The sequence below is a fragment of the Bos indicus genome, chromosome 8 (assembly GCF_029378745.1).
Source record: "Bos indicus isolate NIAB-ARS_2022 breed Sahiwal x Tharparkar chromosome 8, NIAB-ARS_B.indTharparkar_mat_pri_1.0, whole genome shotgun sequence".
Classification (NCBI taxonomy): Eukaryota; Metazoa; Chordata; class Mammalia; order Artiodactyla; family Bovidae; genus Bos; species Bos indicus.
The window spans coordinates 50803430-50822816 of NC_091767.1; the positions used below are offsets into that span (position 1 = coordinate 50803430).

The 19387-nt window shown below is 37.8% G+C and overlaps 1 protein-coding gene across 4 annotated transcripts in view; it reads right to left on the minus strand.

The window, feature by feature from the left end:
- TRPM6 (transient receptor potential cation channel subfamily M member 6) overlaps positions 1–19387 on the minus strand; it is a 169946-nt gene that overhangs the window by 59029 nt on the left and 91530 nt on the right. For all 4 annotated transcript variants that reach the window (XM_070794665.1, XM_070794664.1, XM_070794663.1 and 1 more), the window contains exons 13-19: positions 19153–19206; positions 17177–17317; positions 13564–13698; positions 11414–11694; positions 9404–9632; positions 6749–6895; positions 2917–3063 (exon numbers count right to left, since the gene is read on the minus strand). In XM_070794665.1, coding sequence (XP_070650766.1) covers positions 2917–3063; positions 6749–6895; positions 9404–9632; positions 11414–11694; positions 13564–13698; positions 17177–17317; positions 19153–19206 — 1134 coding nt within the window. The remainder of the gene's footprint in view (positions 1–2916; positions 3064–6748; positions 6896–9403; positions 9633–11413; positions 11695–13563; positions 13699–17176; positions 17318–19152; positions 19207–19387) is intronic.

Here is a 19387-nt window from a genome sequence, read left to right on the forward strand (position 1 = left end):
CTGCATAGAGAATGGCTGAAATCACTTTTGACTATACCAAGTTGGCATTTACAATAGGTAGTATTTCAGGCAGGCATAATGGCTATTAGCATTGCCTATGAGTTCAGAAACTTAATAGAGAAGCATATAAGAAAGTTAAGTAAATTCCATACTTCTCTAGATCTGTATTTCATAGTTTTAATATGTTTGATGATCCCGTAGGGACACAATTTAAATAAACTTGTACTGTCAAGCAGACGTTTTTTACATCGTTATCACTGGTTCCATGGTGGCCAGACACCAAAACACTGTAGATATTGGTGGTATTACTTCTGACTCTTTTTTTTCTTTCCAAGTTTTAAAAAGATATCCAAAAATGTTTACATTTTTGCTTTTTCATCATACCATTTACAACAAGACACTGCTTTAATAAAGTACACGTACCATAACCTAGCAATGTAAGGGCCATGAGTAAAATGCCTGTGCTCACAGCTAATACAGTTCATTGTGGTGCGTAGATATGGTTGGCTAGTTTGTTTATTTCCATCATCATTATTGTCCATTTGCTTAGGTTGTTCCTGTCTCTAAGAGTTCATAAGCTGGAATTTTCTAAGGAAAAAACACTTGAATACTCTACCCAGTGATGTGATAATGGTTGGGCTTCCCTGGTTGCTCAGCTCGTAAATTATCCACCTGCAATGCAGGAGACCTGGGTTCGATCCCTGGGTTGGTTAAATTCTCTTAATGCTACTATCAGAGTCTCTAGGATTTTGCTGCATATTCACAAAAATGGTAAAACCTGAATCATCTGAATGAAAATTTTCTTTTTGAAAACATAAAAGTTATTTGGACCTATGTACTTATTCAATATGTATATGAAACAAGTGTGTGGTTGGGCAAGGAATATTTTGAAATATAACGCATTTATATAAATATCCTCTTATAATGACTTCAAATGTTTTAGAAATATACAACCTTGACTATAAGCAATTTAACTATAGATAAGCATTAGAATCCCAAAGAAAGGCAATGCCAAAGAATGCTCAAACTACTGCACGATTGCACTCATCTCACACACTAGTAAAGTAATGCTCAAAATTCTCCAAACCAGGCTTCAGCAATATGTGAACTGTATACTTCCAGATGTTCAAGCTGGTTTTAGAAAAGGCAGAGGAACCAGAGATCAAATTGCCAACATCCGCTGGATCATCGAAAAAGCAAGAGAGTTCCAGAAAAACATCTATTTCTGCTTTATTGACTATGCCAAAGCCTTTGACTGTGTGCATCACAATCAACTGTGGAAAATTCTGAAAGAGATGGGAATACCAGACCACCTGACCTGCCTCTTGAGAAGTCTGTATGCAGGTCAGGAAGCAACAGTTAGAACTGGACATGGAACAACAGACTGGTTCCAAATAGGAAAAGGAGTACGTCAAGGCTGTATATTGTCACCCTGCTTATTTAACTTATATGCAGAGTATATCATGAGAAATGCTGGACTGGAGGAAGCACAAGCTGGAATCAAGATTGTCGGGAGGAATATCAATAACCTCAGATATGCAGATGACAACACCCTTATGACAGAAGGTGAAGAAGAACTAAAGAGCCTCTTGATGAAAGTGAAAGAGAAGAGTGAAAAAGTTGGCTTAAAGCTCAACATTCAGAAAACTAAGATCATGGCATCTGGTCCTATCACTTCATGGCAAATAGATGGGGGAAATAGCGGAAACAGTGGCCACCTTTATTTGTTGGGGCTGCAAAATCACTGCAGATGGTGACTGCAGCCATGAAATTAAAAGACGCTTACTCCTTGGAAGGAAAGTTATGACCAACCTAGATAGCATATTAAAAAGCAGAGACATTACTTTGTCAACAAAGGTCCGTCTAGTTACGGCTATGGTTTTTCCAGTGGCCGTGTATGGATGTGAGAGTTGGACTGTAAAGAAAGCTGAGCACCGAAGAATTGATGCTTTTGAACTGTGGTGTTGGAGAAGACTCTTGAGAGTCCCTTGGACTGCAAGGAGTTCCAACCAGTCCATCTTAAAGGAAATCAGTCCTGGGTTTTCATTGGTAGGACTGATTTTGAAGCTGAAACTCCAATACTTTGGCCCACCTGATGCAAAGAGCTGACTCATTGGAAAAGACTCTGATGCTGGGAAAGATTGAGGGCAGGAGGAGAAGGGGATGACAGAGGATGATATGGCTGGATGGCATCACTGACTCAATGGACACAGGTTTGGGTGGACTCTGGGAGTTGGTGATGGACAGGGAGGCCTGGCATGCTGCAGTTCATGGGCTCACAAAGAGTTGGACACGACTGAGCAACTGAACTGAAGTGAAGCATTAGAAAAATAAATATTATCAAATAAATGTAAAAACCACTGAATACATTTAGTGTATAGTTACTGCTTTTGCCATCTCTCCATCCATGACATATGTAGTATTTGATACAATTTTTCTAAAATTTGTCTTGTTCTCCATATATTATAAGTATTTGCTACTGAAGACAACAACAACAAAAACTTGCATTTTTAGTCTATATTACACAACATTCCTACAAAGAAAAAAAATCAATTCAACTACTGACATTTTTGCCCAAGATGGGAAATTAATCCACCCCCATCCCTTAATACTACAACCACTATTTTCATTTTATTGTTCCACAAAGTTTCAAATGCTTAGTTCCAGCTGTGCTAACTGTTAACACTCAGAAGAAGAAAAAAATTCTTGTGCTTTTGCTCCCAAAAGTAGGAAAGACCTGCCCTCACCTTTTCTCACCTCCCTCCAATCTTCTTTCCTATCTCCTTTGCCAGGCCTCCCACTCTTTCTAAACTATATTTTTATTACAAGTTGGTAAATCAGGCATATCACTATCAACATTATCATTAAAAATTAACCATCCTGAATACTATATACAATTTTTTAAATGAGACCAACCGTATAAAACCAAAACTTGACAATTGGAGCATTGTAGAACTCATAGACTTTCCTGGTCCAAGGAAGGGTTTGGAGCCCACTCTTTAAATCAAAGTGCTGGCTTTCATCTGTTTTCTCATCAGGTCCCCTTTCCAAGTCACAGTCTTTCTGTAAAATAAACAAATAATTATTTATTGTCAGAGCCTTAACTAAATTGCTAACATTTTTAAATATCTAAAATATTATATATTTCATAAATATATAAATATAATAAATAAATGAGAAATTAATTGGGCATCCACCTTCCAAATTATAATCTTAGTCTTGAACAGAAGAAAAACTACATGTATTGTATCGATCTTTGACAGGGTAAAGAGAACAGCGCATTTCTGAAAAGCAAGTTGAGTCTGCCATAATCAAATTTAGTCAAACTAAGAGTAGTTCCAAGCATTTTAAAATGGTCCCTCTTCCTGTTCTTTTTAATCTCCTTTATCAGTAATTTTGGAACCTCAGGATATTCATATAAATAAAGTCCTTGTGAAATCAATTAAGTAGAGAATAGATTTGTTTCCACATAAAAGGAGGAAAAAATGGATAGAGAATGGTGACACATCTTTCCCAAGTCACAGGGAAGTCAGGCTCAGTGTTGATTTAAGAGTTCTGACTTTGACAGCCGCTTCACTCATTAATAACAGAGGCTCTTCACCTGAAGTTCATGAACCCTCTGAGTTTCCGGAGCTCTTTGCGCCGGCTGCGATTAGATGCAAGCATTTGTGTTGTACATGCATTTTCTAGGGAAAGCATTTTCCATCAGTTTCTCAAAAGTTACGGGTCAGCCTGAACGGGTTAACAGTTGTAGGTGGTGAGAAATGAATATCTGTGTGACAAGAAAGCGGTTGCATGAATGTGACTAACAGAGGTGTCTGCTCAGAAGAGCCATTAGAGAGAAAAAAAGAAAGAGAAAGGGAAAAGCACTTGCACCCTGGTTACTTTTGAGAAGAGGAAACTTAGGGATGATGAAAGAAAAGCAAAAGAGGTATCATCCTACTTCATAGATGTCTGTGTGATTTTAATCTTTTAATAGGAAATGTACTACTTTTGTAATATTACGAAAGTCATATTAAATGAAAAGAAAGGAACGTTCTATGGTGCCTCTCAGACTAGCCTATTTCTTCAACCTATCCATAAAAGATGTCTCTCGAACACCAGACCTGCATGATTACCAAGAATTTCCAAGCCAAGGAATGAATCAGGTTTTGCCTGAATTATCCATGTAATAGCAAGAAAATTTAAATTTTGAGGCCTCAGGCCTCTAGATGGGTTTTCTCAGGGCCTAATTGATAGTTCTGTCATTCATGTCACTTTGGACCGTGGAATCAGAGATGTGATTTAGAAGTACAGTAACTGAGCCAGTTACTAACAGAGTTAAACCAGCCTAGAGTTAAAATGGCTTAGAACCGTGGCTTAGAACTGATTTTAAAAGTCATCATATACTGTGATTTTAATGGCATCAGTACCACTTCGGAAAGACTCCAGAAAGCTATTTAAGTAATGATCTTGTTGTTAAATAACTTCTCATTATTATATTATAAAACATTAATTGAGGGCTTCCCTGGTAGCTCAGTGGTAAAGAATCCACCTGCCAACGCAGGAGACACAGATTCGATCCCTGATCCGGGAAGATCCCACGTGCTGTGGAGCAAATAAACTCTGTGCCACAATTCCTGAAGCCCCTGTGCATATAGAGCCCGTCCTCCACAACAGACAGTAGCCCCCTCTTGCTGCAACTAGAGAAAAGCCATCAATGAAGACCAAGCACAGCCAAAATAAATACAATTATTTTAAAAAACACTACTTGAGCCTATCTCTGAGTTGAATTCAAAGACCAAATACCATGACATGTATATGAAGTTCTTGATGTTGTATCTGATTATGACATCAAATAAAATACACAAGATTATCTGCCAAGAGCTGTGGCTGAAAAGCAGAGTGCTGGAAAAACACCTGTGTTGGAAAGATTGCTCAAGCACGAATATTTCCACCAGGATTCGAGGAGATGATGACATGTTCTCCAGACAGGGTGACTCAGAGTAAGTCTCTTAAAATGTGGCCTGGTTTAAAGATAGTTCTTGGCCATGTGCTCTTACCAGAGGGAAAGATTTTGCAGCCTTAAGGCATGAAATGGAACTCCAAATGAGGAAAAATGTGAAAGAAGGCTGTACTGTTAGCCTTGAGACCATATAAAATCAAACATGTATATGTGAATATCTCACATATAAAGATTGCCTTCTATTTCTAATAAGGTTAGGCCAGCACTACATTTCTTTTCTTTTCTTAAAAAAAAAAAAAAATGAAACAGTCTAAACTTAGTAAACATATAATCTAACCAGTACAATCACAATTATGACAACTTGCAAAGCCCAGTTTTGCAACAGAGAATTTCTCACACACTCTGTAAAGGTTAGAATGTACCTGGTATCTTGTACTCTGAGAACCCCAAACAGAACTATCAGGCTTAGAAAAGAAGGGAAGGGAGGGAAGGAGGGATAGAAGAAGAACACATATACCCAAAGAGTCATGATAGTCAAAATATTTAATAACTCATCTGGTTAAGTGATCTGGCATTATCAATCAGAATGGATGCTCAATCAATCACAACAGATGCCATCCGTACAAACTATAATTAATTATTTTTCATTTAACATTTATCAAAGATGTTTTCAACATTATAACAAATACCTCATAAGTACAAAAGCCCATCAGACAAGACACTAGCTAAAGATGCCTCACTGAAGTATTAAGTACCAGAAAAGATGTTCACTACACTTCATAGTCCGTCTAGTCAAAAGTATGGTTTTTCCAGTAGTCACATATGGATATGAGAGTTGGACTATAAAGAAAGCTGAGCACTGAAGAATTGATGCTTTTGAACTGTGGTGTTGGAGAAGACTCTTGAGCGTCCCTTGGACAGCAAGGAGATCCAACCAGTCCATCCTAAAGGAAATCAGTCCTGAATATTCATTGGAAACTGAAGCTGAAATTCTAATATTTTAGGCACCTGATGCGAAGAACTGACTCATTTGAAAAGACTCTGCTGCTGGGAAAGATTGAAGGCAGGAGGAGAAGGGGACGACAGAGGATAAGATGGTTGGATGGCATCACCGACTCAATGGACATGAGTTTGAGTAAACTCCCAGAGTTGGTGATGGACATGGAGGCCTGGCGTGCTGCAGTCCGCCAGGGGTCACAGTCGGACACAACTGAGTGACTAAACTGAACTGAACACCTGATAGTAAATGGCAACTTCATCAGCAATGATCCAAGTTGAAACACAAAATTTAAAAAATGGATGTGCAGACAGCATATTGGAGGCTCTTCAGCAAAGATGGGTTGCAAGAGAACCAGCTCAAGTTACCCATGAAAGAGTACACATTTGGGAACTCAAGTAAAACCATCCAAACTCATTGGATATGACAAGTGAAAAAACTGTGGCATGAAACAGTGAAGATCAGCACAAATTCTAAATCAGCATTTTATAAAATATTTTGAAGGCTACGAGACATCCCTTATTATAGCTTTCAAGAAACAATAAGTCTATTTGTTCCACTAGTCATAAAGGAAAATAAAATATTAAGCAGCTTCCTAGATATAATACAGTCTTTGATTTTGGCAGAAATAGGATATTTTGCTTAATCATATACGGAGGTTAATCAGAACTATCATACATAGTATACCTGACCATACTATAATATGATTAAGATTGTTAAATAGTTTGTTAATAAGTAAGCTATGCGTCTGCGTTTGTGTGCAGTCCGGGTCACAAAAACTCAGTTCACCATGATATCGTACTAACCTGACAAGAATTTTCTTTGAGAGTACTGGTGTTCTGGTCACCATTATACCACGTAAAGTCCTGGGACTGTGGGACATGTGACATTTCCGCTTTGCTTTTAAACTCCAGTGTCAAAATGGCAGGTGGGAAAAGAATACTGATGATGATCTTCAAAAGAGGAGAACAAAGCAGGTAGTGAGGGTTATACAAGACACACATATGATCCAAATAAAGTCAAGATTTGGGTGTATAGGAAATGTCAGATCCGTCCCCAGTTAAGTGGATACCCTGATTGTATACATTTTCTGACTTAAGAATTCCAATACCAGAAGTGTCTCCCTCAGAAATACTCATGAATCCAAGCATATGTATAGGGATGTTCATTGAAGGGCTATCTGTAATGGCAAAAAAATTAGTGTCAACCTAAATGTCCAACTAAGAAACTGAGCATAAAAGTCCATCTATAGAAGGATAGCTGATGGAACAACCTAACGGTGGAATTCAGCCAGCCCATCATATATGTGGGCTTTGCATCCACAGATGCAACTAACTGTAGATTAAAAAAAAAAAAAAAAAATTTCAGATAGTTCCAAAAAGCAAACTTGAATTTGGAGCACTCTGTCCCTGGTGGCTCAGACAGTAAAGAATCCGCCTGCGATGCAGCAGACTTGGGTTCAAACCCTGAATCGAAAAGATCCGCTAGAGAAGGAAACAGCAACCCATTCTTGCCTGGAAATCCCAAGGACAAGCGGGCTGCGGTCCATGGGGTTGTAAGAGTCACGACTTAGCGACTAAACAACACCTAGCAGGAAGCGGCTGTGTATCATAGGGAGCCCAACCCGGCTCTCTGGGATGACCCAGAGACGTGGAATGGTGGGCAGGGTGGGGAGGTTTAAGAGGGAGGGGACTCGCATTAATGTGTGGCAGAGACTACCACAACATTGTAAAGCAATTATCCTCTAATTAAAAAAAGAAAACTAGTGGCAGGACACTGAGATGTCTTCTTTTTCAATGAGCATAATGCTTGAATAATTCTTTAAAGCCACTAAGTAGTTATTATCACATAAAACACTCTAAAATTTATTTATATTATAAATCAATAATGTAAAACCATACCAAGTCCCTCTGTTTACATCTATCTCCCATCACACATATATTTTCTCTGCCAGCAAAACCTACAGAATGTATAACTCTAGACATCCTTCACTCTATTGCTATCATTCTTGAATTTATTTATGGTCTATTCAACTTGTATGGCCTTTCAGGGTAAAGAGCTTGGATTTACTCAATTCTGTGAGAATCATCTTGGTGAACATTATCTCTTTTGAGCTAAAATTAAGCTCCAGTATTCTAGGATTCAGTGAATGAAAATAAGATTACCCTGACTCTATACCATTCATGATTAAATAAACTAAAGCCATGCTCTTGTCAATTTCTTTCTTTCTTTTTTTTTCATGCTGAAATGACTTTTTGTTGTTTTGTTTTAAAGCCTAATGTTCTGTGGAAGTTCTCTGGACTTGTCCCAGTTCTGGCAGGGATTGGTTTGTTTGTGTGTTTGTTTTCTTTTCAGATGTTGAACCCAAAAAACATGCAACCTTCTAGGTCTGGAAACATCATAGTTATCAAACACAATGATAATACTGCACTAATTAATTCCTAATCTACTTCCTGAAAAGCTCCACATTCTGTTGCCATTGACCACTGCAGAACCATCAGCTTGTGAAACAGTGTTCAATGATATCAACATCCCATTTCCAAGGAAGGGTTTGGAGTCTATTCCCTAAAAGCACTTACATGAGCTTTCCTTTCCACATAAAACTCCATAAAGTCTTCCTCCAGTCCTCATCCACTTGGAACTAGTCATTTTACAATTATTTATGGAAGTGTTCCCAAAACTTACAAGCCAAGCACTGATAAATTAGGATCCAGGCATAGAGAGCAATATGGTTTACTGCAAGTCAGAGATTTTAAGTAGCTAATTCAGTCTTGTAAGCTCACCATGTATGGGGGCAAAACATCTAGTCTTACTTCACTTAAGTCTCTTTGTTGATATAAAAAATAAAGTATACAAAGAGCAGAAAGTTATTACGTTTTCAGGAATAAGGGTTTCTAATTTCTAATTCAAGATGAAAGATAAGGCTAAACTATAATGGAATACAAAAATTTGGATATAGTGGTGTGAACAAATGTGTTTGAGGGCAGCTTTATAAAACAGCCATTTATTTCCTGAAACATTACATTAGATGAGCACAACCAACTGCTAATTTTATTTAGTTTATCATGGGTTAGCATCCTTAAGCTAAGAAAATTCTCAGTAAAAAGTCTCATTTATTTCTATTATAATTATCAGGGACAGTGGTGACTACTAATAATGAAATCTTACTTATGTCTGTACATGCTTTTAACTTCTAGCCACTTTCTCATGAATATGCCTTTGCAATGGACTGAGCTGGCACAATTATGCCCATTTTTAAAAAGAAACCATAGGAGTGGGAAATAAAGTAGTTGTCAGAGGTTTCACTGTGAAGATCTCTGCTCATCTGTGAGAATCAAAAACAGTATTAATAATTGGTTTTCCTGAAAGTACTCTTCTGGAACAAGTGACAAATGAAAAAAGTACAGACCTCCAGACTAAACTATTAATAACATTAAACTCTATAAAGCAAGTAGATATACCTTTAACCAAGAGTTTTTCCTCATTTTCAGACGCCCCATCCACATATCAGTTAGTAGCATTTGGGTACAAGTGTGTGAAACAAAGGGCCTCAACCCTCCAGAAACAGCCAGCTTCAAACAGGTAGAGTTGCTCCAGTTCTTGAGTTCGTAGGTCAGCAGTTTCATGGCCATTCTTTCGTTCTGTTTGAATGCCTTCTCCAACACATCCAGGGCAAGCTGGCCAAACTGTCTGCAATGACACAGTGGTGAGCGGCAAATATAAAGGCAGGCCAGAGTCCCAGAAACGTCCAAAAGGTTACATAAGGGACTCAGAAAAGACCAAGAGAAAAGAGGGGACAGTAAAAGGCAGAAGCTACTTTAAAAGGGACTGCTGCTCAGAAAGTGGATTGTTCTCCCTTTCTTGAAGGAACAGAACTAGTGGGTTTCCAACGACAGTCCCTGAGCTATTCCTGAGGAGAAGTGACTCCACACCACAAAACAAGCTATGTAGGGCTCCCTGATAGGTCCTAATGAAGAATTTTTGCCAGAAAAGACTATTCAAAATCAAACTAGCATATAAGGAAAAGCTGTGGAAACCCCTCACTCTTATTTTTTTTTTTTTAAGATTTTACAAAGTACACAGATAACTTAAGTAAGTAGCCAGACCTGGAGACATCCCCAGGTGATCTTCTGGGAGGTTGTTTTCTCTAAAAAGTAGACACTGTCATTCTCTGAAATTTTTTAAAATAAAGACACGTGTACCCCAATGTTCATCGCAGCACTGTTTATAATAGCCAGGACGTGGAAGCAACCTAGATGTCCATCAGCAGATGAATGGATAAGAAAGCTGTGGTACATATACACAATGGAGTATTACTCAGCAATTAAAAAGAATACATTTGAATCAGTTCTAATGAGGTGGATGAAACTGGAGCCTATTATACAGAGTGAAGTAAGCCAGAAAGAAAAACACCAATACAGTATACTAACGCATATATATGGAATTTAGAAAGATAGTAACAATAACCCTGTGTACGAGACAGCAAAAGAGACACTGATGTATAGATCAGTCTTATGGACTCTGTGGGAGAGGGAGAGGGTGGGGAGATTTGGGAGAATGGCATTGAAACATGTATAATATCATGTATGAAACGAGTTGCCAGTCCAGATTCGATGCACGATACTGGACGCTTGGGGCTAGTGCACTGGGACGACCCAGAGGGAGGGTATGGGGAGGGAGGAGGGAGGAGGGTTCAGGATGGGGAACACATGTATATCTGTGGTGGATTCATTTGGATATTTGGCAAAACTAATACAATTTGTAAAGTTTAAAAATAAAATAAAATTAATTAAAAAATAAAAAAAACATAAAAATTATAAAATTTTAACTAACTTTGGCTTCTCTTCTCTCCCTACTACCATCATGCATTAGTAAATAAAAAAAAAAAATTCCCAACTTTCTATTTTCCATCATCATTCTCTGGCACTTAATACATAATATATTTACCTGTTTTCCTGCCTGAGAGGTACTTAAACAACAATTTTTAATATAACTTAGTATCAAAGAGTTTGATAGTCAGGAGGGAGTTCCAAAATCATTCATCGAACATTTTATAGTTTAAAGTCCCAGGACTTCCCTGGCGGTCCAGTGGTTAAGAATCCAAACTTTCACTGCAGGAGGCACAGTTTCTGTTCCTGGTTGAGGAACTAAGATCCTACATGCCATGTGCTGAGGCCAAAAAAAAATTTTTTAATAAAAAAAAAGAAATTAAAGTCCCACAGTCTTGGCAAGTCATTTGACCATTAGTAAAGAGCTGGCCCCAGGATAAGAACCCAAGTCTCCTGAACTAAGGGCCACCTCTCTTTCCTTTAGTCCTTAAAATATTTTAAGACTCTTATCTAAGGAAAAGTCCATGAAATGCACCGCTGTAAGTCCACTCCTCTTATAAGTTCTAGGGTGTGGAAGATAAATGTTTCTAACCATTCTAAGAAGTGTCAATGTTAAGTGTGAGGTGAAGGGAGAACTCCTACTTTGAGTAATTTTTCAGTTCTTCAGAGGCATCATCGACCATGTTGCTCTCCTTGGCTTCCCGGGCCATTGCTCGGTAGAGGATACAAGCGATCACTGCCTTGACCGTGGCCTCCTCACCATGCTGCCAGAAGAACATGGCCATCTTCTGCCTTTTCATTAGCACAGCCCACACCAGTAGGTCATTATAAGGATAAATAAAGCCAGTAGAATCAGGGTCATCTGATATATTTTGTTCTTCTTTTGACTTCTTCCTTGATTTATGAAGGGCTGCAGACTTTTCCTGTTAGAATATAAAATAGGAATGGGTGTCCAAATACTCAGATGGATGATGTTCTACCTGACAAAAGACATTGAGTATCTCAGAAATATTTTTTAAATCACTGAAAAAGGATGGAAATAATAACAGAACTTTATAGCTTTTGTGACCCTATGAACTATAGCAAGCCAGGTTCTTCTGTCCATGGGATTTCCCAGGCAAGAATACTGGAGTTGGTTGCCATTTCCTTCTCCAGGGGATCTTCCTGACCCAGGAATGGAACCCAGGTCTCCTGCATTGGCAGGTGGATTCTTTACCACTGAGCCATCAGGGAAGTCCTATAAAATAGGAATGGGTGTCCAAATACTCGGATGCATGATGTTCTACCTGACAAAAGACACTGAGAATCTTATAAATATTTTAAAAATCACTGAAAAAGGATGGAAATAATAAAAGAACTTTATAAATCAGAAACCAAAACTTTGGCCTTTTATTAATCTATTTCTTGTTGTATCTAATAGTTTCAGGGTCCCTAGGCTAAGATACCTTAAGTCCACTTAAGTTAACACAGCTTAAAACTTAACACAGCTTAACACAATATAAAACAACTTAAGAGAACCTAAAGCTCTATACCTTTAGAAAAGTCACTAACTATACAACAGTTTTCAATTTCTCAAGGAAATGGGCTGAAATTACATATAAGACAAATGAGAACTATTAAAAAAAAAAAAAAAAAAAAAAAAAACCTCTAACCTTACCTTACAAATAGATCCACTATCTTCTTTTCAGTAAAATGACATTAGTGTTGCCAACATTGTTACAAATAGATTGGTTTTAATTCTGATCTCCTTTATTCTGGCCATATTTCCATAGTGATGGTAATAGGTAATAATGAAATACCATTTTCTACCTGGTTAAACCCACCCTTTACAATTCATGTCAAAAACCATTCGCTAAAGCCCTACAGTCTTCTATGCCACTCTGCATGTATCTCTAGTTCAATGCTCATCACACTGCACTGAGGTTACTTCTTTGGGAGGGCAGGACCATTTCTTAGTCATTAACATATCTTCTCCAGCCCACCTGCATCTCAAATTCCACCAAGAGCCCAAAATAATGCCTGGCAAATGATAAGACTCAATAATTATTTTTTTTAATTAAAGGAGATCAGAGAAAAAATTGTAATAAGCTTCTTCTATTTCTATAAGTAGAGGGAATTTGTGTTCATTGGTTATGACCAATAGTAATTTTATGATATAACTTTTCGTTCTAAGAGCTGTAAAAAGCAAGCCTTTCAGCCAACATAAGAACCATTTCTATGGAAACTCTATGGAAACTCTTGAACAAAAGCATTCATGCCCAGAGGAAAGTGGGACTGAGGTAGTACAAGGAAGGGGGCATAACACTGCTCACACACATATACACATTCATAAATACATTATCATTACCATACATTAAGCGAAAATTCATTTCAAAAAAACTTCAAAGGGGAAAAAAGAAGATACAAGAGGGCAATGTAAGAGAAAAGCAAAGGAGAAGGTAACAGTCAGCTCTCTAATTAGCCTTAGAAAAAGGAGGATGAAGGTTTAATGGTGATTTTTTAGTACCATTCCATGGACTGCCTTCCTGAGTCATCATCTGGACGTGGCAGAGGTAGGAACAAGGAAGGCAGCCTGAGGTGCCAGCCCTGGAGATCATTTAGTTCCCCATCCTGGGCATTTGCTCATCATTGTTAGAGAATAGCTTTATCATGTTTTAGACTTGTACCATCTGTTTACAGTTCCTATAAATGGTCCCTCTATCTGTATTCCCCATTCTTGAATTTAAAATGATGAAAAGATCTCAGTCTTCAAGGACAATTTTATTCTCAAATTTAAAAGAAGTAATTGGTACCTTGACTTTGTAAGGTTGGGCAGTTCTAATGAACTGGGAATGCAGGGTGCTCTCTGTAGACTCCTTTCTATTTCCTGAGCAGCGTCTTCGGTGAAGAGCAGGCTGGGACAGGCTTTGAGCAAGAGTGGTCACTTGCTGGCATGTGTTATTTTATTTTTAAAACAAACAAAAAGGGAAAAAGATGATTATGGTAACAATGAAAGTGGTAACAATTAACCTTTTGTTTCTCAGTTCAGTTCAGTTTAGTCTCTCAGTTGTGTCCAACTCTTTGCGATCCCATGAACCACAGCACGCCAGGCCTCCCTGTCCATCACCAACTCCTGGAGTTTACCCAAACCCATGTCCATTGAGTCGGTGATGCCATCCAACCATCAAATCCTCTGTCATCCCCTTCTCCTCCTGCCCTCAATCTTTCCCAGCATCAGGGTCTTTTCAAATGAGTCAGCTCTTCGCATCAGGTGGCCAAAGTATTGGAGTTTCAGCTTCAACATCAGTCCTTCCAATGAACAGCCAGGACTGATCTCCTTTAGAATGGACTGGTTGGATCTCCTTGCAGTCCAAGGGACTCTCAAGAGTCTTCTCCAACACCACAGTTCAAAAGCATCAATTCTTCGGCACTCAGCCTTCATTATAGTCCAACTCTCACATCTATACATGACCATTGGATAAACCATAGACTTGACTAGACAGATCTCTGTTGGCAAAGTAATGTCTCTGCTTTTTCATATGCTGTCTAGGTTGGTCATAACTTTCCTTCCAAGGAGTAAGCGTCTTTTAATTTCATGGCTGCAGTCACCATCTGCAGTGATTTTGGAGCCCAGAAAAATAAAGTCTGACACTGTTTCCACTGTTTCCCCACCTATTTGCCATGAAGTGATGGGACCAGATGCCATGATCTTAGTTTACTGAATGTTGAGCTTTAAGCCAACTTTTTCACTCTCCTCTTTCACTTTCATCAAGAGGCTGTTAGACAACAATAAAACCAAATATAATATTGCATCCTAGCAAATATCCAATGGTTCTGTCTTTCATCCAAGGTTAGTAATTAATTACTCATCCAACAAGAGCCTCTCATGGCCCCTTCTTATTAAGCATACTCTTATTTCCTAACATCTTAAAGAACATGCTTTTTTGTTCCCTATTATATATCTGCATTCCTTCTCTATGTGGAAATTCCATTAGAATCAACAGATGTTCTATACCTGGAACAAGTTCAAAACAGGCAATAAAGATTCACAGGTCTGATAAGAGAAAGTTCCCATTCACAAACAGCTCCAAGGTTAAGCTTAAGTTAGAAAGTTATGGAACGTCTCCAGGTGTTACATAATATCACTACTGGAGTGGAATTCCAGTGGCTAGATCCAATAATAACATAATTAGTTGCTTGTCAGTATGAAGCTTTCAGGCTTCCCAAGTGGCACTAGTTTGTAACCGCCACCATCTAATTTACTAGGAAACACAATAAACTCTATACTCCTTCACTAGAAAATAATTAGAGAAATGGGCAATTTCCTACCCATTTCTAGAAAGGGCATTAGAGGAACTTGCCCAACATGCTCCCCACTGGACTGCACCAATATCACAGTCAGTCCTATATCTGCCCCTGGTAGCCTCATAGCAAGGCTTATGTTGTTTAAATGAAGGAGCTGATACCTCAAGTTTATCCTTATGTCTGTGAAATTCCAATAAAGGACATTTTCTCTGGGAGAACTGGGTTTCTTTCTGTTTTGCTTCCTCATCTCCTAGAGCCAAGTTGGGTTTTCACTTTACTTCATTCTTTTTTTTTTTGTTATTAATTTATTTTATTTTTAAACTTTACAAATTGTATTAGTTTTGCCAAATATCAAAATGAATCTGCCACAGGTATACATGTGTTCCCCATCCTGAACCCTCCTCCCTCCTCCCTCCCCATACCATCCCTATGGGTCATCCCAGTGCACTAGCCCCAAGCATCCAGTATCATGCATCGAACCTGGACTGGCAACTCGGTTCATACATGATATTTTACATGTTTCAATGCCATTCTCCCAAATCTTCCCACCCTCTCCCTCTGCAACAGAGTCCATAAGACTGTTCTATACATCAGTGTCTCTTTTGCTGTCTCGTACACAGGGTTATTGTTAGCATCTTTCTAAATTCCATATATATGCGTTAGTATACTGTATTGGTGTTTTTCTTTCTGGCTTACTTCACTCTGTATAATAGGCTCCAGTTTCATCCACGTCATTAGAACTGATTCAAATGTATTCTTTTTAATGGCTGAGTAATACTCCATTGTGTATATGTACCATAGCTTTCTTATCCATCCATCTGTTGATGGACATCTAGGTTAAATAAAGGTCAAAAGTAGCTTGATAGTCTAGACTTTTCATGTGATCTTTCCAGTGTCATCCCTCACAACCGTCTGGCATTGTCCAGCGACCAAGGCCTCCTGGTCACTGAAAAACCATACCCTGGTGTCCACAGCACTATGCTTTGTATTGTTCCTGCTCTTCTTTCAAAAAAAAATGCCACAAACTATCTTTTCTAACACTTGCATTATCCCCTAATAAGAACTAAGCTCTTCAAGCCAGAATAATTCTCATCTGTAGACTTCTGAGTGTACTAGTCCCCTCATGTCCATGCCCTCCCTCCCATTCTTGCCTACCCAAGATCTACCACTATTCTTAACTGAAATGTCGTTTCCTCAGAGAGATGTTCTCTGATTTCTCCATCTAAATCATTCTTTTTCAGTGCACACTTTTCTTTCTTCCAAATGTATAGAACAATTAAAATTTACTTATTAACTAACAAAGGAACTAAGTTCTTCAGTTTACTAATCTGGAAAGGCAATTTCAAGAAATGAGCAATATTTTCTCTGCTAATCAACAACTAGCAACTCTAATTTTGGCACTTCCCTGGTGGCTCAGAGGGTAAAGAATCTGCCTGCAATGCAGGAGACCCAGGAGATCCAGGAAGCTCCCCTGGAGAAGGAAATGGCAACCCACTCCAGTATTCTTGCCTGGAGAATTCCATGGATAGAGGAGTCTAGTGGGTTACAGTCCACAGGGTCACAAAGAATCAGACATGACTGAGCAACTAACACCTCCACTTTCAGACTTTAAAAACTATGATGGAAAATAAAATATATATAGTATATATTTTTACATAGTACATTCTGCATACATCTTCCAATATAACCCCTACACATGTTCCAAGTGTCATCTCCAGGCTATGTACTAGTATGAGTTTATAGATGCAATCCTATTAAGCTTTACACTTGTGTATTTTCAAAGGAAAGATAAGGAAAGAACTGATCATCTCTCCCTCTAAACTTTCTCACCACATACTTCTATGTCAATACAGCACACTTTATATCCTGTTTTGTATTGTGGCTAGTTATTCATGTCTGTTTCCTCTAAGAGTTTCTAAAACTGCAGGTCTTTATGTCCATCCAGGCCAGCATGCCAGCATTTAGCACAGTAATTTACACATAGCAAATATTCAATAACTATCAATAAACAGAATGTCCATTTGGAAAGCTCTTCCCACCTAAACTTCCCAAGCCATTTTTTCTAAAAGTATAACTCCTAGAAATCATCAGTTCTACAAGGGTGCTTTTCAATTATGCTACCTTATGTTTTCTGTAGAGGTTGTTGTAGAGGGCTCTGAAAGTTTTTCTAGTGTAGCTGCTGCGATATGCTCCACCAATAAGGTATTCTATTACCAATCCAATGTCAATCAGCGTTATCTTATAGCCTGAGAGAAGTGTATGCTGTAACAAAAACACATACAAATTATAACTGTCAGTTCTCTTTGTCTCTCTTTTGTCATGTAACTAGAACATAACCAAAGAGGGAGACATATTCTTTAGCCCTAGAACAATGCTTAGACTCACAAAAGAAGTGAGAGCCCCCGAATGTCACTAATAACAAAACAATAACAAAATCAATTGATGAATTAATACAACTAGCTACTGTTACAATCTGCTTGTTCAAATGGGAAAAATTACTTAGCCTTAATATGTTTTTAGTTTCACAGACACAGAATGTCTGCTTATAAAGAGCACATTGACTCTCTTTTCCTCTCTTTCTCATGCATACACACACTTTCAGAATAAAATACACTTAAAGAGAGCATAAAAGATTTTTTTTAACTGGCAATGACAGAACTACTACAACAGAAATACAATCACTAGAGAAGATACTGGAGAATCCAAAATAAACATTAGGTTAAAATCATTAGCCTCTCTTGAAATGGCTATAACATCACACACAAAACAAGAAAATGAAAGGAAGTAGAACAAACAGAAGGAACAGGAAATGGTGAAACAAAATGAAATATCAAAACACGAGGCTGTGCCAAGACAAACGGTATGGTTAGTAGGAGGCCTGAACAGCAGATTTTCAAGTACATGGTATTAGCCTAAATGAAAATTATTTTGATCCCTTAAAACCCACCTTAGTGCCTCTTCTGAACTGCCATGCATACATAGCATACTTTTAAAGGCACACAATGCTGAATAAGATCCTTGAAATGAACAGTCTGTGAATAACATTCCCAAAGCTTTGAATAAGAAATAAGGTTATGTGTATAAATAAATGATTTAATTTCTTTTTCACATTCATAATTTACTTTTGTAAGGAACACAAATTTTAGCTCAAAAAATTTATTTTTTAACACAAAAAATAGCTCTCATTTTTCTGCTAGTTAAAAGCATATCTAACTATTTCATTCCTTTTTCTTCAGTTTAGAAGAAAACTGTGATAGAATTCGAGTTTTAGGAAATAATCTAAGGAAAATTATTTTGACCCAGCATAAATCAATGCAAACTAAATTTACATCAGCATGGACACTTTTGCTTACTACTGATTTGCCAACTAAATATCTTCCTCCACAGTCCTTTCACTCTGGTTCTCTCACCAAGTCAACATAATCAGAAAGCCCACACTCTCCCCACCAATATATTAGAGTTTAGAATTAAGGCAAAAAAAGTCTGTTAAAGTCAGAAAGTTTTAGTAACTATCGGGAGGTCAGAGATGATGTTAAGTCTGACTTAACTCAAGGTGAATTGAGAAGAGCATGAGTAAAATATAAGGAAAGATGGGACCAGTGGATTGGTCCTGGTTCCCTAGAACAACACACAGACTCACAAAAGAAGTGAGAGACCCTGAGTTATCAATAATAGCCAAAACAAGAACAAAAACAACAGAAATCACATGCCAGTCCTTCAGTAAAGATAACACAACCAGAAAGTTTCATTTTCAACAGATATTATCATCATTGGCAATACTGTTACACCACGTTAAGCTGAAATTCTGCCTGGAAGTTTCTATGTCTACAATTCATGTTTTAAAAAAGGAAATAATTATTTGCTCATGCCACTAACTTGGTGGGTCAAATCTTTTAAAATACAAAGTAAATTACGGGAAAAACTGTGAGTGTGATTTGGTTAAAACTGTTCAGAGTCACAACTGTTCAGAGTCAAAGAGGACAGGTAATTCACTAGAAAATCCAATACTATTTTTTACAAAGCAAAATCTGGTAACACTTCACCACAAAGCTAAAACAACACAAGAAGAAATTTGTACACCTTCATAATTAGGTTACCTGTTTTACATCTTGGACAAGATGATGTAAGAGCATATTGGTTGGTCCTTGTTTCTGTAATAAAGAACAAAAGGAAGAATTTTAATTACCATGTGTTGGGGAGAAATAAAAAACCTTTATTTCAGAATGTATAAATAATCCAGAATACTGAAAATTTTCTTCAGCATCTTTAGTAATGAAGCTTAAGCCAAATTAATTCTAAGAAAGCTATTTCCCAAGAGAAGATGTAATTAGA